Source organism: Hirundo rustica, chromosome 1, assembly GCF_015227805.2.
Source record: "Hirundo rustica isolate bHirRus1 chromosome 1, bHirRus1.pri.v3, whole genome shotgun sequence".
In the NCBI taxonomy this organism is placed as follows: Eukaryota; Metazoa; Chordata; class Aves; order Passeriformes; family Hirundinidae; genus Hirundo; species Hirundo rustica.
This window is the reverse complement of record NC_053450.1, coordinates 86,341,052-86,356,286: the sequence shown is the minus strand read 5'-3', so window position 1 is coordinate 86,356,286 and position 15,235 is coordinate 86,341,052. Positions and strand designations below refer to the sequence as shown.

Sequence of the window (15,235 nt, the reverse complement as noted above, 5' to 3'; positions counted from 1 at the left end):
GATGGCATGGAGAACAGGCATCCCTCAGCAGTGTTCTGGAGGCCGCACATTTTCCAGGTGGCTTTGGCAGGGTCTCTCACATTCCTGCTGAGAGGTCATTCCCAAGTGACATTGAAAGGGACAGGAAATGCTAACAATTACTCTGTAATCTGCAAGAGCTCTGTGGCTTTTTAGCTGGGCAGGGCAGGCTGGCTAAGGTATTAAGTCCCCCTTATATATTTTGGAATATAGCAGCTTGATAAGTAGCGGTAATAGCCCTAGGATCAGGATTTTTGTTGCCCAGGGTTTTTTGCATTTGTAGAAATGAACCTTGGTTGGGATGCCTCTTTAATTATATTGTCGGCACAGTATGTACTTTTCTCTTAGGCTTTTTGCTTCCATCTGTTGCGCATTCTCCGTGAAGTGTTACCATTTTATTACCTCTTTCGTTCCTTCCGAACGGAACGTGGACCCGCAGCATGTGTTACAGATGAAGGAAGAAAACTGATTGGTAATAAAAGAACTGGAAAACTGCACTGCTTGTTAATTCCCCATCATGTACCCAAAGCAGTGAGTCCAATAACAGATGCTGCAAATAGCCCCTGCACTGCCTCCTCCTTCCTCTGTACTCTCCTTACTTCCATCTCCTGCTGTGAGAGTGCTGTTTGCCCCTCCAGGCTGGGGCTTAGCTGAGGCTCTTCCCACCTATGGTTTTGCTCTTCTGTTGGCCACATGCACATGGCAGGCTAGGCCATGCTCAGGAGGTGCATGGCTGAGTGCGTTGGGAAGCTGGGTGTGGATGGGGGAAAAGGGAGAGGCAGCAGATTTGTCTTAGGAGGGGTGGGCAGATGGGCTTGGGTACAAAAGTAGGGAGCTGATGTCCCTACTGGGCTCTTAAGTCATTCTGGAAGGGCAGAAGGGCACCCACCTAAGCAAGACATGGGCAGTAGAAGTTAGACTCCTTTCAGGTGTGTGTATATTAGAGCCATAAGGGAAGGGGAGTTCCAGTTATGCAGAGGCCTTATTTCTTCTCCCTGGTACAAAGAAGCTCCAGACAGGATGGTGCCATGAATGTCAGTAAAGGTATCAATAATTTGAAATAAACTCCTGCTTCACTCTAACCAAAACTAAAAGGAATTGGAAGAGGTGGCTGCTTCTTTTCAGGTGCTTTAAGGTAGGGTTTACTTGCACCAAGACACAAAGTTGCAATAACTGGGGTTTGTTGACCTGAGGCAGATCCCCAACTGACAACACATTACAACCTTTTCCCTGGGCATCCATTTTCCATCCATCTGCACAGAATCACAGTTCTCCTTCCTTTGTCAAGGATTCTTCTCTTCTCTCAGGATTTCTTGAACTTAAGATCTTTTTTTCTCCAGTGTGCCTTCCAGTCACCCCCGCCTCCTCTCCTGAGCAGCAGCAGCTGTGGAACAGGAGATGAAAGTTTAACCCCGCCTCACCTCCTGTTCTTTTCCTTGACTAAGAGCATGGCCCTTTCCTTGCTGGTGGAGGAGGTAGCAGACTATCAACCAGCTATGCACAGAAAATACTGAAAAGCAAAGTTCGAGAGTGCATGCATTGGCTGTGGTTCACCAGGGACAAGCTGTCTGCACACCTTGGAGCAAGAACACTGAGGGAGCTTGGTGTACTGCCCTAAGGGAGACAGAAAACAAAGGATGGAGTGGCACAGAGGGGTTGTGGTCATTCTCTGTTTAAAACAATGCAGCTGATGGGAACTCTAGGCCCAATGGAATGACCCAAAAGGTGCCGAAAAACTGAACTTCCTCACATTAGCTCAGAAATGTATTACTTTTCACACCCCCACGTATGCTAATGACTGAAATCACCCAAATTCCAACCTAATCATGAAATGACATCACCTGTAAGTATACCTTTTCCCTTCCCTCAAAGAAAACATTATAAACGTAGCTTAATTGCAGAAGGAGGCTGGAGATTTCACCTTTGTATCCTGGGACCGTCGATGGGCTGTACCTGTCTCCTCTCTCACCACCTGTTGGGCAAGACTCGAACACTCAGCAATACCAAGTGCTTCCTCAGGAAATTCAAAATGCAAGCCTGTGTTTGTGGTCATACTTTCAGTGCTACTTAGTCATCTCACAATTTAATGCATTTGTCAATGGCTGTCTTATTCATACTTTAAGTATTTTTGGTGTGGGCTTCCACAGTCAGTGTATTTATCACCAGCAACCCAAAAGCCTGCATTTCTGTTGCTCAATAAGCAACGCTCCTGCAACTGGCCGTGAGATTTTTTTGAATGTAGCAGGACTTTTGCTCTGTCAGTGAGAGTCCATTGGGTGCAACCAGATTTTGTGTCACACTGTTGGAGAATTTCTGGCCATGGGAGTTCTTGCTGTTTGTGACTGGACTGATGACCTTGGACTCAAGGCAGCCCACGGATTTTTAAGTGTCCCTAAGGAACGTCTCTCTGCTCACACTGAGTGATGGAGCATCTGAAAGATGCTAGACTTCAGCGCTTCCAGTTTGAGAAACCTGCAGGAGCCAGAAAATAAGAGATATGTGTCCCCAACCTGTGATGCCCATCCTTTCTTTTCTCTGCATGTGGGTGGTTCCTTTCCTTTCCCTACACGTGGGTGGTCATTACAGGACTTGCTATTTGGAACCTGTAAGCAGAATGTTGACAATCTGAAACTTATAGGCTGGTGGCTGTACCCTTTCCAGGGCTAAGTATGCAGAGGTTTTGCATTCAAAAACTTCTTAATACTTTTAAAAAATGCTTTTTTTAACAAGGCTTTCTGCTGGAAGATGTGCCAAATCATCTGTGCAGGACGAGGGGTAGTAAATAGGCTGTCAAGCTGAATGGCTGTCATCACAGTTGTTATGTATTTTTATTGGCTGGTATAATTTAGATTACAGTCTGCCTGATTTCTCTCTTTTTTATTTCTTCTTCCAAAAATACTTTCTCTGTCTCAGTTGGAGGCTTTGCTAAGGTGTCTTCCAAATTGTATCAGTGCTAAGTGATGCCTTAAGATAGTACGATAGTAGTACAATTAACTGCTTAGAAGTACAAGAACCAGGCAGCATCCACAGCAAAGATCAGTGCTTTGTGAAGGAAACTTGAGGTTTTATGGCATATTTGAAGTTAAAATTAGTTGTTAAATTTATTTTTAGTAAGGTCTTTTGGAAGAGTAGTAAAAATGAGGTCTTAACATGAAAAAAAATATACTTAGAGTGAGATCTGAAGTTTTTCATGTCTCCAGAAGTATGGGAGGTTTTGGGGGTTTGTTCTAAGAGCTACGTATTTCTTTTGGTTTTGTATTAAAGTAAACTAATTTGGAACAAAAGGGAGAGTGACCAGTTAAGCTAATTAATCTGGTTAATATCAGCACTTGAAAGAAACAACTGGATGGAAAATGGACTTTCTTAACTGTATGCAAGTATATATTTTTAAGGCAACTAACAAAATATTATCATTAGTAGGGGAAGCTTATCATTTTAAGAAGTGATTCTTCTCTTTCATCTGTCTTTAAAAGAGAACCCAGATTACTTCTGTCAGCTGTTTTCTTTCTTTGGTCTGAATTACCATGTGTGAACTGTGCATCTCATTCACGCCCTTCTTGGCAGCAAATATCTATTGCAGACAGCCCTGCCTCTTCCTCTCACTTCTTTCATGTTATATTAATGGACAGAGCACCTGTAATATGTTATAAAATTCCAATGTGTCATAGTTCCATGTGATAGGATACTTCCTCTATGATTTGTGAATCAGGGTAAAAGAAAATATCATAAATTTGCACATTCTGAATCTGGTTTCCCTCTGTTTTGTTTCATAAGCTATTCTGATGTATTTTGAAATAATTACATAGCTTCTGAGTGGTTAAATGAGCAGCTAAAACTCTACCAGTTCATCCTCTGACAGAAACTTGGAAGGAGCCTTAACCTGTTTTTCCTCTTTAAAGTATTTTTCCAGAGTCTCTTCGGTGGTTGATGGCTACACAACAGTTTGAGGCATCCAAGGAACTGATCCTTCAGTTCTCACACAAGAACAGGATGAGCACAGAAAGCGACATCAAAGGAGTGGTGCCCGGTGAGTTGGACAGACAACTGCAAATCCCCCACCTCTTCTCCAAAGGCTGCACGTAGCATTACTGCCCAGAATTAAATTATCTGTTTATTGCCTGTAAATCATCTCATTCATTCATTCATTCATTCATTCTGCTTTTCTTGAAAATCCATTCCAAACTCCAGCACTGTGTTAAAAACTACATGGCCTGTTGAACAGTCCTAGTAATTATAGTCTTGTCTTGCAGTGCCATGTGTCTTTAGAGACATCTCTTGAAGAATTTTACCACGGCTACAAGAGTCCATCTTCAGCTCTGTGAGCCTCTGGAAACTGTGTTTTAAGGAAGCTGCTTGCTGGGATCCTGCCCATCACCCAACACTTACTCTGTTGGTTTGGAGAAGCAGCAGCGCTCAAACCCCCTATTCTAAAGTGTCCCATGGGAAACTTAAATCACATTAGAGTTTCTCTTTAAAGCTTTGCTCCAAGAGCTGTTTTGCTTTCCTCTCCTGCATCATCTGAGTGGTGCTGCTTTGGGGATGGGGGTTTGATGCAAGCGACAGTGGTAGGATGCAGTTTTTGCTTGAGAGTAAAAAGTATCAATTCCTTGGTTTACTGATGCTTTAAGAAAGAGTTGGCTCCCCTCATCACCAAAATTGTCACTGAAATAGCCAAGATCCTGTCTTGCAGGTTGCTGTGCAGAAGAGACTCTGTGCATGTGTGTATGTGTGTTTGTCTAATTACAGCGAAGGCAAAGATATTCTGGATCGTTATCTCACCTGTGCACCTGTCAGATTCGGTTCAGGCTTCCCTTTTCCTTCTCACAGGCTTGATTCTGCCCATAAACACCCATTTTGCACTGCCATTTGCAATCGGTGTCAGACTACCTGCTTGTTGGAAAATGGTGGAAACATTATCCCCACTTTTCCAACACTACCTTCTCTGACCCCAGGGGCTGCAGGGGAACCTCAGCCAGTAGCTCTGCCAGTGGGTAGAAGTGATACTTCTGCATTTGTCTGATCCTCGCCAAAGGTTATCTATCTGGGATAACTGTAGTTTCCATCAGTTAGTGTTAAAGGCATCAGTCAGCACTGAAACAGGCTTAATCCAGGATAGGAAACTGTCACCATTAACATCAGTGCCTAATGAATAAAGCAGTCTCCATCAGTGAGGGATGAAAGGCCCAGTTCAGGATCTCTGGTGTACATACCCAGGTCATTGGTGTGGTTTTTGTTGCAGTGGGCACACTGGTGTTAATTAGCTAGCTTGCATGTAGTTGTGTGTCTGGGGTGCCAGTCCCTGGATCTGCGTCATACAACGTGGCTTTGCAGTGTAAGTGCCATTTCTCTGGTGAAGTTCTCAAAAGCATGAGGGCTGTGTGAGCCGTTATTAACCTGTTGATCTGCATCCCCACCCCCCTGCCCCAGCTCATTTTTGCAGGTCTTCCTCAGAAGAAATGATGGATCTTGAGAAACGATGAGTCCCTGAGCCAACAATTGGTCTTGGATTTTCCCAACCAATTCCTAAATTTGTCTTTTGTCATCAGCTTCTTGAATTTGCAGATGAAATCAAATGTATTTTAGGGGGGAGAAAAAATAAATTACCTGAGTTTCTTTTAAGGAAAATAATAATGACACAACTGTGTGCTGGAGGGATTTATTTAAGCCATGTATAATGATATTTCCCATGGAGGAATGCTAAATGTCAAAATGGCTTTTATGACTGTTATTTGTGACTGATTACTTTTCTCAGTAGTTTCCTGGTAGGAGTCCACTTCTGTTTAAGGAGGGTGAAAAAAGCAGAGCATAATTTCACACCTTGATACTATGGGTCCTCTGACTGCAAATACATTTAGACATAGCAGTTCTCAGTACAACACCATGGGCAATTTATAGATTATTCAGAACATGGTCATTTCTGCCTCTTTGTTGATGATGAGGTTGTCGGGGTTTTTTATTATTTCTTCCCTCACTTTTTATCTTTAAACTCTTTCTGCAGACTCACACTTACAGGCTTTTCTGCTGCAGCCCTGGAGAGAAGCTGTGTTTCTGTAGGAAGAGTAAGAGAGGAGCAGTATCAAAAGGATGAAATAAGATTAATTGCAAACTACTAAACCACCTCTCCCATTCTGGGTGCATGGGGGTGTTGATGGTCTGAGTGATGGCAGGAGCATAGTAGGATTCTTGAATTAAGAATGTGATCAACCTGCAGGCCTTGTATCTTGCAGTGGGTCAGGAAGGAGGAGGAACCCTTTCTCTGCTCTTGTGTGGTCTGTAATAACATGCCCATAGTTGCTCTGGCATGGAATGGGTAAAAAACTGGTACTTGTCTGGGAGAAAGGATGCCATTGAGCCTGATGCAGATATCCCTTGTTTTCCCTTGATTCCATTGTTGAGCTTTCCTATCTGTGTGGAGGGATTTTTGTTTGTGATTTGTTTTATTCTTTGTTTTTCATCTGAAAGGGCTGGAAACTGTTTTGCTCTAGTTAGGGGCCATTGTGTTGCTGTTTATTATTCCGTGCTGCATTGTTCTAACAGCCTCCTGTGATTGAATTACTCTCAATGCATTTAAATGATAAACTGCTCACTTGCAGTCCTTTCCAGCTGAAAATCCCGCTGTAACTTTACTCATACATACCAATCAAATTAGTGTATCCAATATAACAGATCATTACAGGAGTTACAGGAATTTCATATTGGCACTTGATATGAGTTCCACAGCAAAAAGAAGCAGCATTCAAGAGGACAAAGTATTTCTGGGATGCAAGAAAATTTAATTTTGAATTGCTCCCCAAGCAGTGAGCAGGCTGATTTTCCTTTCTAAAGAATCACACTGTTTCCTCTGCCTCTTGAAAGCTTTTGCCCGTCTATTTGGCTACAGTGCCTGTAGTGGAGAGTGCCACTAACCATCTGTAGGGCCGCTTCGCTCCGTGGGGAGGTGGACCATAAAGTGCAGGGGGGAAGGAAGCAAAATTTATCTGCTGTTTTTGAGAGTCTTTGGGTTGGAGTGGTTGCCTGTGCTCTCCTGGGAGATGTCTCTAAAGACAACAACTCTAAGCCCAGACAGTGATGCAGCTGCAGCTGAAAGGTCCAGCAGCTGCTGTGACAACCCGTGCCAGGAGAAAATGAGGGTGGGCAGCTGATGGGCAGTGCCCAGCCGGCAAGGTGGAGTGGGAGTGTGCTTACATGGGAAACAAATTAAAGTGAGACAAGAGATGCTGGTAGGAGTCTAGAGTGTTGTAAATTTACATTGCCCATATCTTCAGTAGCCTGTCCCAGGGCTGATGTTGGTTGCATAAAGGGACCTTTTCCCTTAGCAGCTTAAAGTGGCTTTATGTTTGAGTGCTTGGTGCACCTTGTGATTTTGGGCAGGAGTAATTTGCCTTTATAATGAGATTTTTGGGTTTATGTGGTTGTGTATTCTTCTTAAATGCTTAAGAAACATAGGTGAATTAGACCTGGTTAAATTACCTCTAGTATGTTTTGACTCAAAATTTCACCAGCTGGCTTCAAATTTTATCCTCTTTTAGAAATAAAAGTTTAAATCTGTTTTTGCATCAAGGAAATTATTTTTATTCAACTGTGTATTGAAATGTCATTTTTAAAACAGGCTTGCTGAGTTTTGTTGACAAATATTTCAAAACATTACCCAGAAAAGTCAGCCTCAATCATGAACAAATTAAACAATTTGGTATTATTAATTCAGTACATATTTTTCACTACCAGTCTCTTCAGAAACTTTACCGTCTCTTCCTTGATCCCCTGTAGAAGGAGAACCAAACATATATTTCAGTGCAGTTTGCAGTCATTTTGACCTTAGTGTCATAAGTACTAAGGAAGTAAGAAGATTGTTTAACAAACAGGGGAGGGAAAGAGTGCTTAGGGGAATTGGAAATCCTAAAGCACCAACCATCCTTACACCATTTTAAGGTGTGTTACTCTTCAGGTGGCTCTCATTTTTATAGAATGCATTCTTTTTCTTTGTGTGGGGTTGAAGGGTCTGACTGATGCCTGGAACAGATTGTCTGCTGCCAGCTGACCTTGGCTGCACCAGCACCCAGCCCTGCCGTGTTTGGGTGTCCCGGGAAATGTTCCACTTGGAAATGCTCCACTTGAGACACTGCTGTATCAGCAGCTGCCCAGGTGTCACAGGCGATGCTTCCATGGAAACCCATCCCTGTGCAGTTCTCTTGGGCTTCCCCTGTGTGGGGAGACATTCCAGGTGCTCCTTAACATGAAAATGACTGCCTGGCCAGGCTGAAAAACAAAGCTCTCTTTCTGCTCTTCTCTGGATGGAAACCCAAACCAGTGGTGCTCCTGTGGGCAGAGAGGTTATAGCTGTTCCTTCCCAAAAGTCCCTTGGTGTTAATCAATATTGGTGTAATCACAAAAGGTGGACAGCAAAGGTGAAGCACCCAAACAGCTGCCAGTACTTCAGCATGCAGGACACAACATGGAGAGGATGAAGGGGAACGGTGGTGATAAGTACTCTGTGTGTGGATTGCAGTTAGGAAAGCTGTTGTTTTCAAGGAGTTTCCCTCTGAAGAAAAAAAATTAATTGTCTTTCACCTTTCTTGCTGCTGAACAACATGCTGCCATTACTTTTCTTTAAACATAAGCTATTTTTCTCTTTTGTTTGGCTATATATATTTTTTTCCTAAGCATGGGGCTTGAATCTATGTAATTACATATATCTATGTAATTACATCATATGCATTTTCCTTTTCCACTGGGTGAATAGCAGAAGGAAGGGTGAAAATGCCTTGTGTCTGAAAGTCAGTCTCTTCCCCTAACAAGCTTTACTCATAGCCTTAGACCATCACACCTATCACTACTGGTTTAAAGCTTGTCATAGGTGAAAAGTGTATTAGCTGGAGAAGAAAAGGGATTTTCCTGGCTCCATAATACAGGTGATTCCATGTGACAGCAAAGTAGAAACCAGCCTGATGTCCTCTTTTGTCAGATCCAGTTTCTTGGGTGTTTAGTGGTGCTAAACTTAAATGTTCCGTGCAGGGGGTGGTCAGGTAAATGTGGGAAATGTAGTTAAAACTATTCAAGGTCCTGCTTGAAGGCTGTGTGTCAGCCACAGATATTTCTAACTCAAAATTAAAAAAAAAAAAAAAAAAAAAAACCAAAACCAAAAAAACTACCCAGCCAGTGATTTCTGTTGTCCTCTCATATATTCAGTCAGTTCCAGGAGCGTCTGGGTTTCTCCTGCTGGGCCCCTGTTGTCCAGCAGCAGGAATTGTGCAACTTTCAGGATGTGCTGTACATGATTAACAAGATTAACAAGAGATTAACAAGAATAAAACTGGTCAGGTCCTCTTCTCCTGGCTGGGCCTACAGTAATGGAAGAGGAGAGCCCATGCATGCCCTGACTGTATCCTTAGCAAAGGTAGTAGTGATATCTGACAGTATCAGATTTTGGAGGGATCAGAGGGAAAAGGGTGCACTCTACTGAGAAATGTGCCTTTTGATGCCAGTGAGAAAAGCCAAATATGCTAGAAAATTTAAAGGGGGCAGGGGGGGAGAAAGAAGAGGGAGCTGTCAGCCCCTGTTTCAGTTTGAATGACTCTCTCACTAGTTGAGTCCTCTGCAGACTCTCGCTGGCTGCACTCCAGCCTGTTGATTTGTGCCCCCCCTGGCACAGTGGCTCTTTGTGCACAGTGCTACCTCTCCTCCCAGAGGAGCCAGCTTTACAGGGCAGGAGCCATGTGCAGAGGGCTGGCAGCAAGCCCGGTGCTGCCAGCACTTCTTCAGCCCACAGGCACCAGAGGAGAGAGGACTGGTGAATCCAGATGTGGATGTGAAGGGTAGGGGGGGAGACCTAGAGAACCAAGTGGAAGTGGAGAGCAGTGAGAGGAGACCAGTGGCCAGAGAAGAGAGGAAATAAGAGACTTTAAAAAGTTGTAGGAGCGAAAAATAAAGTTGATTGGAGAGGACTTGGAGAGGCAAGGGCAACCAGGGACTGGGGGGAAGTAATGGAGGGAGAACAGAGGAGAGCTAGAACATGGAGACCAAAGGGTCTGCAGTCATTTGCTTTCCCCTCCTTCCAGAGCAAGCTGTCAAGCCCATGGATTCAGTCTCAGAACTCTTCTTTTGCAAAATCCACTCCTAAAATGTTTGCTTCACCCCCCCCTGCTGCCCAACTCGCTCACTCAGCTTGCTGATGTTCCCTCCATAGCTCCCACAACAGAGAGCAGCAGTGCATGTGTGGGTACCTGCAACCTCCTGATGGCCACAGCTCCACACAAGGACATTGGAGGTGCTCTTCGTGTTGTTGTTGGGGTTTTTTTTAACACTGATGATGCTAGAAGAATGTAAGCATTGACAAGTTGTGCTCTGGGAAATACAAGAAGTCAGGATGCCTGGGCAAGCCCCTACTTGGCCTCTTGGCATGAAGGCATGATGATACAGCCTTTAATGATTACGACCTATTTTTTCCACAGGGCATAGGATGGACGAATCAGTGCATAGAATGGACGATGATGTGGGAATGAAGCTGTTGTCTGTCCCTCATTTGTTGCAGAATTTGGAAGGTGTGTAGTGAATGAGGCAGAGGGTTGCAGAAGGAAAGAGGACAGTGTTGGGGAAATGAAGCTGAGTACCTCCCAAAGAGCTGTACTCATTCTCGGGGTCTGTCAGGGATGTTCTTGTACAATGATGGAGATTTCCCTGGAATCAGGCCCTTTCAGTGCTGTCACTAATCACAATTTCTTCAGTGTCTGTCTCTAGCGTGTAATTCTGAGGCTTGATTTACAGAAAGATGGGAGTATTTATATCGACACCTACAAGGGGTATTGCTGCATGATTTTTGCTCATTCTGGACTCAAATCCTCTCTATTTTATCTCCCGGCCAGCAAAACAGGAGTAATCTTTGTCCTTACTCTTACAAGAAGGTGGTAGAGATTATTTCATTTGCATTGATGAAATACATGTGTATTCTGACAGCACTGTAGGAATGTCTCTAAGGAAATCTATGATTTTTTTGTACTCACTGGGAAATTTGGATAATGAGGCTGGATTTGGATAAAGGCTGAATTTGGATAAAGGGGTACGTGTTGAATGGGAAAGGCAGCGACCTCTTTAACGCCTGACCTTTGGATGACTGCAGCAAACATTCTGGAGGGAAAACTAATGTGTGATCACCTAAATGCTGTATGAGCAACTGAAGATTTCAACAGCAACCTTATGTCTGGCTTTTTGATCTTTTTTTGAATGTAATTAGAAATACAGGATTGAAATAAATCATTGCTTAGCTGTTATGGTCCAAGACTTAGAGTTGCTCTCATGAAAGGAGGTTCATTTTAAATGCTGTTAGTATTTGCATCCAGTGGTTTTGTTAGAAGGCCATTCCAGTCTCCATATTCGTCTTGTACTGCAGGAACATTTTAGCATTCAATTCAAATACACTATAGCTGTCTGGGTTTGTTCTTTCTTCCCTTTCCCATTTGCTCCTGTGCCTATCTTAAATCTATTTTTCCTCATGCTATATGAGAAGAGAGCAGCCCTAATCCTGTACTGAGATTAAGTTCTCCTCTACCTCCTCTCCTTCTATAAATGAGTTTGCCAGAGCTTTTGTTTCTCAAATATTGATGACCAGAATTGTAAAAGAATTCCAGTATTTCATTGTCTGAATTGTAAATACCTCATGGCTTCATTAAACTGCTGCCATGTAGTCACTTGTGTTCAAGAAGTACATAGCCAAGTCCAACACAGGTTTTGCTTATCTTCCACCGGAAACATTTCGCCTTAACTACTGAGAATTTTGCCTTATATTTCACATTTTCACTTGTCTTTGCCACACACTGGATCTCAAGCTCACCCAGTTCCCTCTGACAGCTCATTTGCATTGTACTTACCTTTGACAGTAAGGCAGTGCCTCATTTTGTCACCAGCAGACCTTATTGGTATATTTCTGAGGTCTTTGCCAAGCTCCCTACACAGGTTATTAAACAAGATTTATTTTTTTAAAATAAGACGAGTCATGCCACGACTAATGTCCCGCCACCCACTTATGATTTCTATTTTTCTATCCTTTATTGCTCCCTGCTCATCAGTCAGTATTTTAGCTACCTCATAATTTCTGTATATGGCTTGAGAGCTGGACAAAAGTCCTGGAAAGTATAAATAAAACTGTGTACCAGTAACTCTACCTGCCTGAGAGTAGATTGCTTCATCTCTGTGTTTTGGACTGGTCCACCTCCTGCCGCATAGCTGTCATGCTCTAAGGATTGATTGAGTCTCTGTGCTAGGCTTCCATAGATCTTTTCATGTTCAAAGAGCTACTGACACTATCTTTTGGCAGCCAGAAAAATCCAGCAGAGGTCCATCACCACAGGACACTTGTCATTTTGGACATAATTTTTCAGTGGCTTGATTTGGGCTTTTGTCTGTTTTGTCTGTGCCAAGTGATGCAGAGATGGGTGACTTCATCTGAAGGCTTGAAAGATACTGATTTTGAAAGGCGTGCTCCTGAAATGCAGAGGGTCCCATGAGCTGTCAGCAGCGTTGCGAGTTGGAAGCTTGTAGGGCTCTCCTTCCCATGAGACTTTTAAAGCCTGCCAGTGAATAGTTCTAATTTCCACTGAGATATAAAGAGCTTGTTGACAGTTTTCCTACCGAGTCCCCGAATAGGAAGCCTAGAGTGTGTGTGGGCATCGGAGTATGGGAAAACTTATTAGGGGCCTCTGAATAAATGGATAGAAATATTTTTATATTCCACACTCTCCCTTTTGGTAAACCAAAACTGAAACATTTAATGCAAATTCCTTCCGTACTGGTGACTTTGGTGTAAAATCAAAGAGTAAGTTGGATGTACAGGGAGTTTTTCTGGTGTTAGTCCTGAGAGAGCAATAGTTTGCTCCCACGAGGTTTTAATAGTCTTTGGCTTGACTTTTAATATCTTAACTTTGACCTATGAAGTCAGTCAGCCTGAGAGCTGTCACTCTCCTGATGCTCATCAAAGTCAGTCAGAGCAGGTCCTTTCATGCAGACAGGCTCCCTCCAAAGTGAGCAGGGCACTTACACGAGCGCTGGTACCGTAGCTGATGACTTTTTTGCAAGTCACAGAGCTTATTTGTTCCTATTGAAATTATACTTTGGTTATTGCAAGTCGTTTGCAGGTTTTGCAGGGCAGTGGGGATTTTTTGGTGAATATCTCAGTAGTCTTCATAGGAACAAAGGAGGGAGAAAGCCATCAAAAGGATTGATTCTGTTGGAGACTTGGAGACAAGTCATTCATCTAAAGCAGGTGACTTGAGTTTGGAGTTTTAACATCGTAGAAGGATAGAGGCATAAATAGCTGGTAGAGTCGCAAGGCTCTCAATAAAAATCCAGGTTCTGTTTGCATTCTTTACAAGGTTTGAGGCCAGATTCTTTCTTCCTTGTTTTTGGTTGTTTTTTTGGTTTTTTTCCTTCTTTTATTTACCCATCTGGGGTTTTCCCCCCCTTTTTAACGCTTGTAATGCTGTTACATCTGTAATCGAGACATTTTTGTATAGTGCTGTGATGTATCCATGGAGTTTAACCCCCATGAGAGCAGAAACAAGCGTCCACTGCAGAAAGACTGCTGCCTGAGTAGGGTAGAGAAGGGATGGGCTCCCCTGTCATGTGTGATCCTCACTGCAGCTGACAAAGGAGGTGTTTGACAGTTCACATAACCAAGTGAGCCTTTGCTTGAGGGCAGAAGAACAGTTCAGTGAAAACACTGATAGGGACTGGTTCAGAAGTTGGGGGGAGTCCCGAGTGCACGTGAGAATGATGCATGACAATAGACAAAGAACATATGGATTATTGGAACCCCTGATGTATTAACAAAGCAGAATTGGAGGGCAAAATAATGTTTGGTTCCAAAGAAAAGTGTAGCCAAGTTGTGTTGCTTCTCTTAGTTTTATTAAGTTGTGGCTCAATAGTTTGTATTTACAAGTCTGCTCTCTGTCGTAAGAGAAAAAAAGTAAAAAATTTCTCTGAGAAACAGACAAACAAAAAAACCTATCAGATTAAGAAAATCTGAAGAATATGGCATATGTACCCTACTGCTGACAGGGGATGAGATGTTTTACTTTATAAGCCAGAACTGGTCATTCTTAGTTTGAGAGTGTGAACCCTTTTGTCCACATGAAATCTGTGCAGTATGTGTTGTTCAGGTAGTGATTTTCATTGTTGCCCTTCAGCTGAAATAGTAAACACCCACCAACAGCCTTTCAAAACCCTTGTGCTTCTTCTAGTGCTTGCTTTGACTTTTTTTGCTGCAGAACGTTTGGCCTGGGCTCAATCATGGGTTTTACAATTATGTTTTATCTAAATGCTTTCATTGTTCTGAATTATTTTGTTCCCACTTATTCCTTCCTAGAATCTCGCTACAAAAATTATTTTGACCTTGTTCTTTGAGATTAGGTTCCTTTTTTTTATTGCTTATATTTTAATATGGCTCCAATCCATTGCTGAGCCTGAAGAGGGCTTTTGTAATACAAATATTAATTTAACCGATTTCTTCTTTCACTCTACCTTAGTTTTTCTGCTTTTGTGAACTTCATGCCGCATAGATTCTGGGCAGAAATGGCCATTATCAGGTTGTTAGGAAAGTAGCATAACAATATTCTGCTCAAGTACAATCACTAACATAAAATAGCCTTTGCTGCTTTTGTTGGAAGCCTTCTCAGCAGTTACCCTGGAGAGAAGGCCAGGAGTGACCTGTGAGCAGTTAATAGCTCAATCATTTGCATGGAAATAGTGTTTGATTTATTATTTTTGTGATGCACTTTTCAAATAATAGCTGGCAAATGCAGTTTTTGTTTCGTTTGTAAATTCAGATGATTTTTTTTTTTAAACCCCATCCCCCCCCCTCACTCCCCCCAGCTTGTTTTGATTTTTTTTTCCTCCTGTCTTGCATCTCTTTAGGAGGTTGCTATTCAGCCCTGTAAGGCAGAGGTCAGGGCAGGCCAGTGTGGGCGGCTGAGGACGCCCGAACTCATGGCGTATGCAGGAAGGGAACACGTGCACCCTTCACAGCAGGGCCACGCTGCTGCCTTTGAAACACACTCAGGCTAGAAAGCAGCAGTGAAAGCCTCTGCTCCAAAAAACAGACCTAGTCTGTGCTCCTGGAGAGCATTATTTTTGCGATGATTCTTTATAGTTACAGCTTCTCCTGTTTTTATTGGACTTGTTGCTCACTGATCTGGTAGCTTGGAAACAGTGGCTGCTTTGGTGCTCTTAG

At 42.9% G+C, this 15,235-nt stretch overlaps 1 protein-coding gene across 6 annotated transcripts in view; it reads left to right on the top strand.

Moving 5' to 3' along the window:
* SLC22A23 (solute carrier family 22 member 23) overlaps window positions 1–15,235 on the top strand; it is a 110,095-nt gene that overhangs the window by 76,410 nt on the left and 18,450 nt on the right. For 3 of the 6 annotated variants that reach the window (XM_040090525.2, XM_040090357.2, XM_040090603.2), the window contains 2 exons: window positions 3,918–4,045; window positions 10,467–10,556. In XM_040090525.2, coding sequence (XP_039946459.1) covers window positions 3,918–4,045; window positions 10,467–10,556 — 218 coding nt within the window. Of the gene's footprint in view, window positions 1–3,917; window positions 4,046–4,268; window positions 7,524–10,466; window positions 10,557–15,235 lie in introns of those variants that run through there. The other 3 variants (XM_040090764.2, XM_040090685.2, XM_040090442.2) reach the window with 3 other exon arrangements.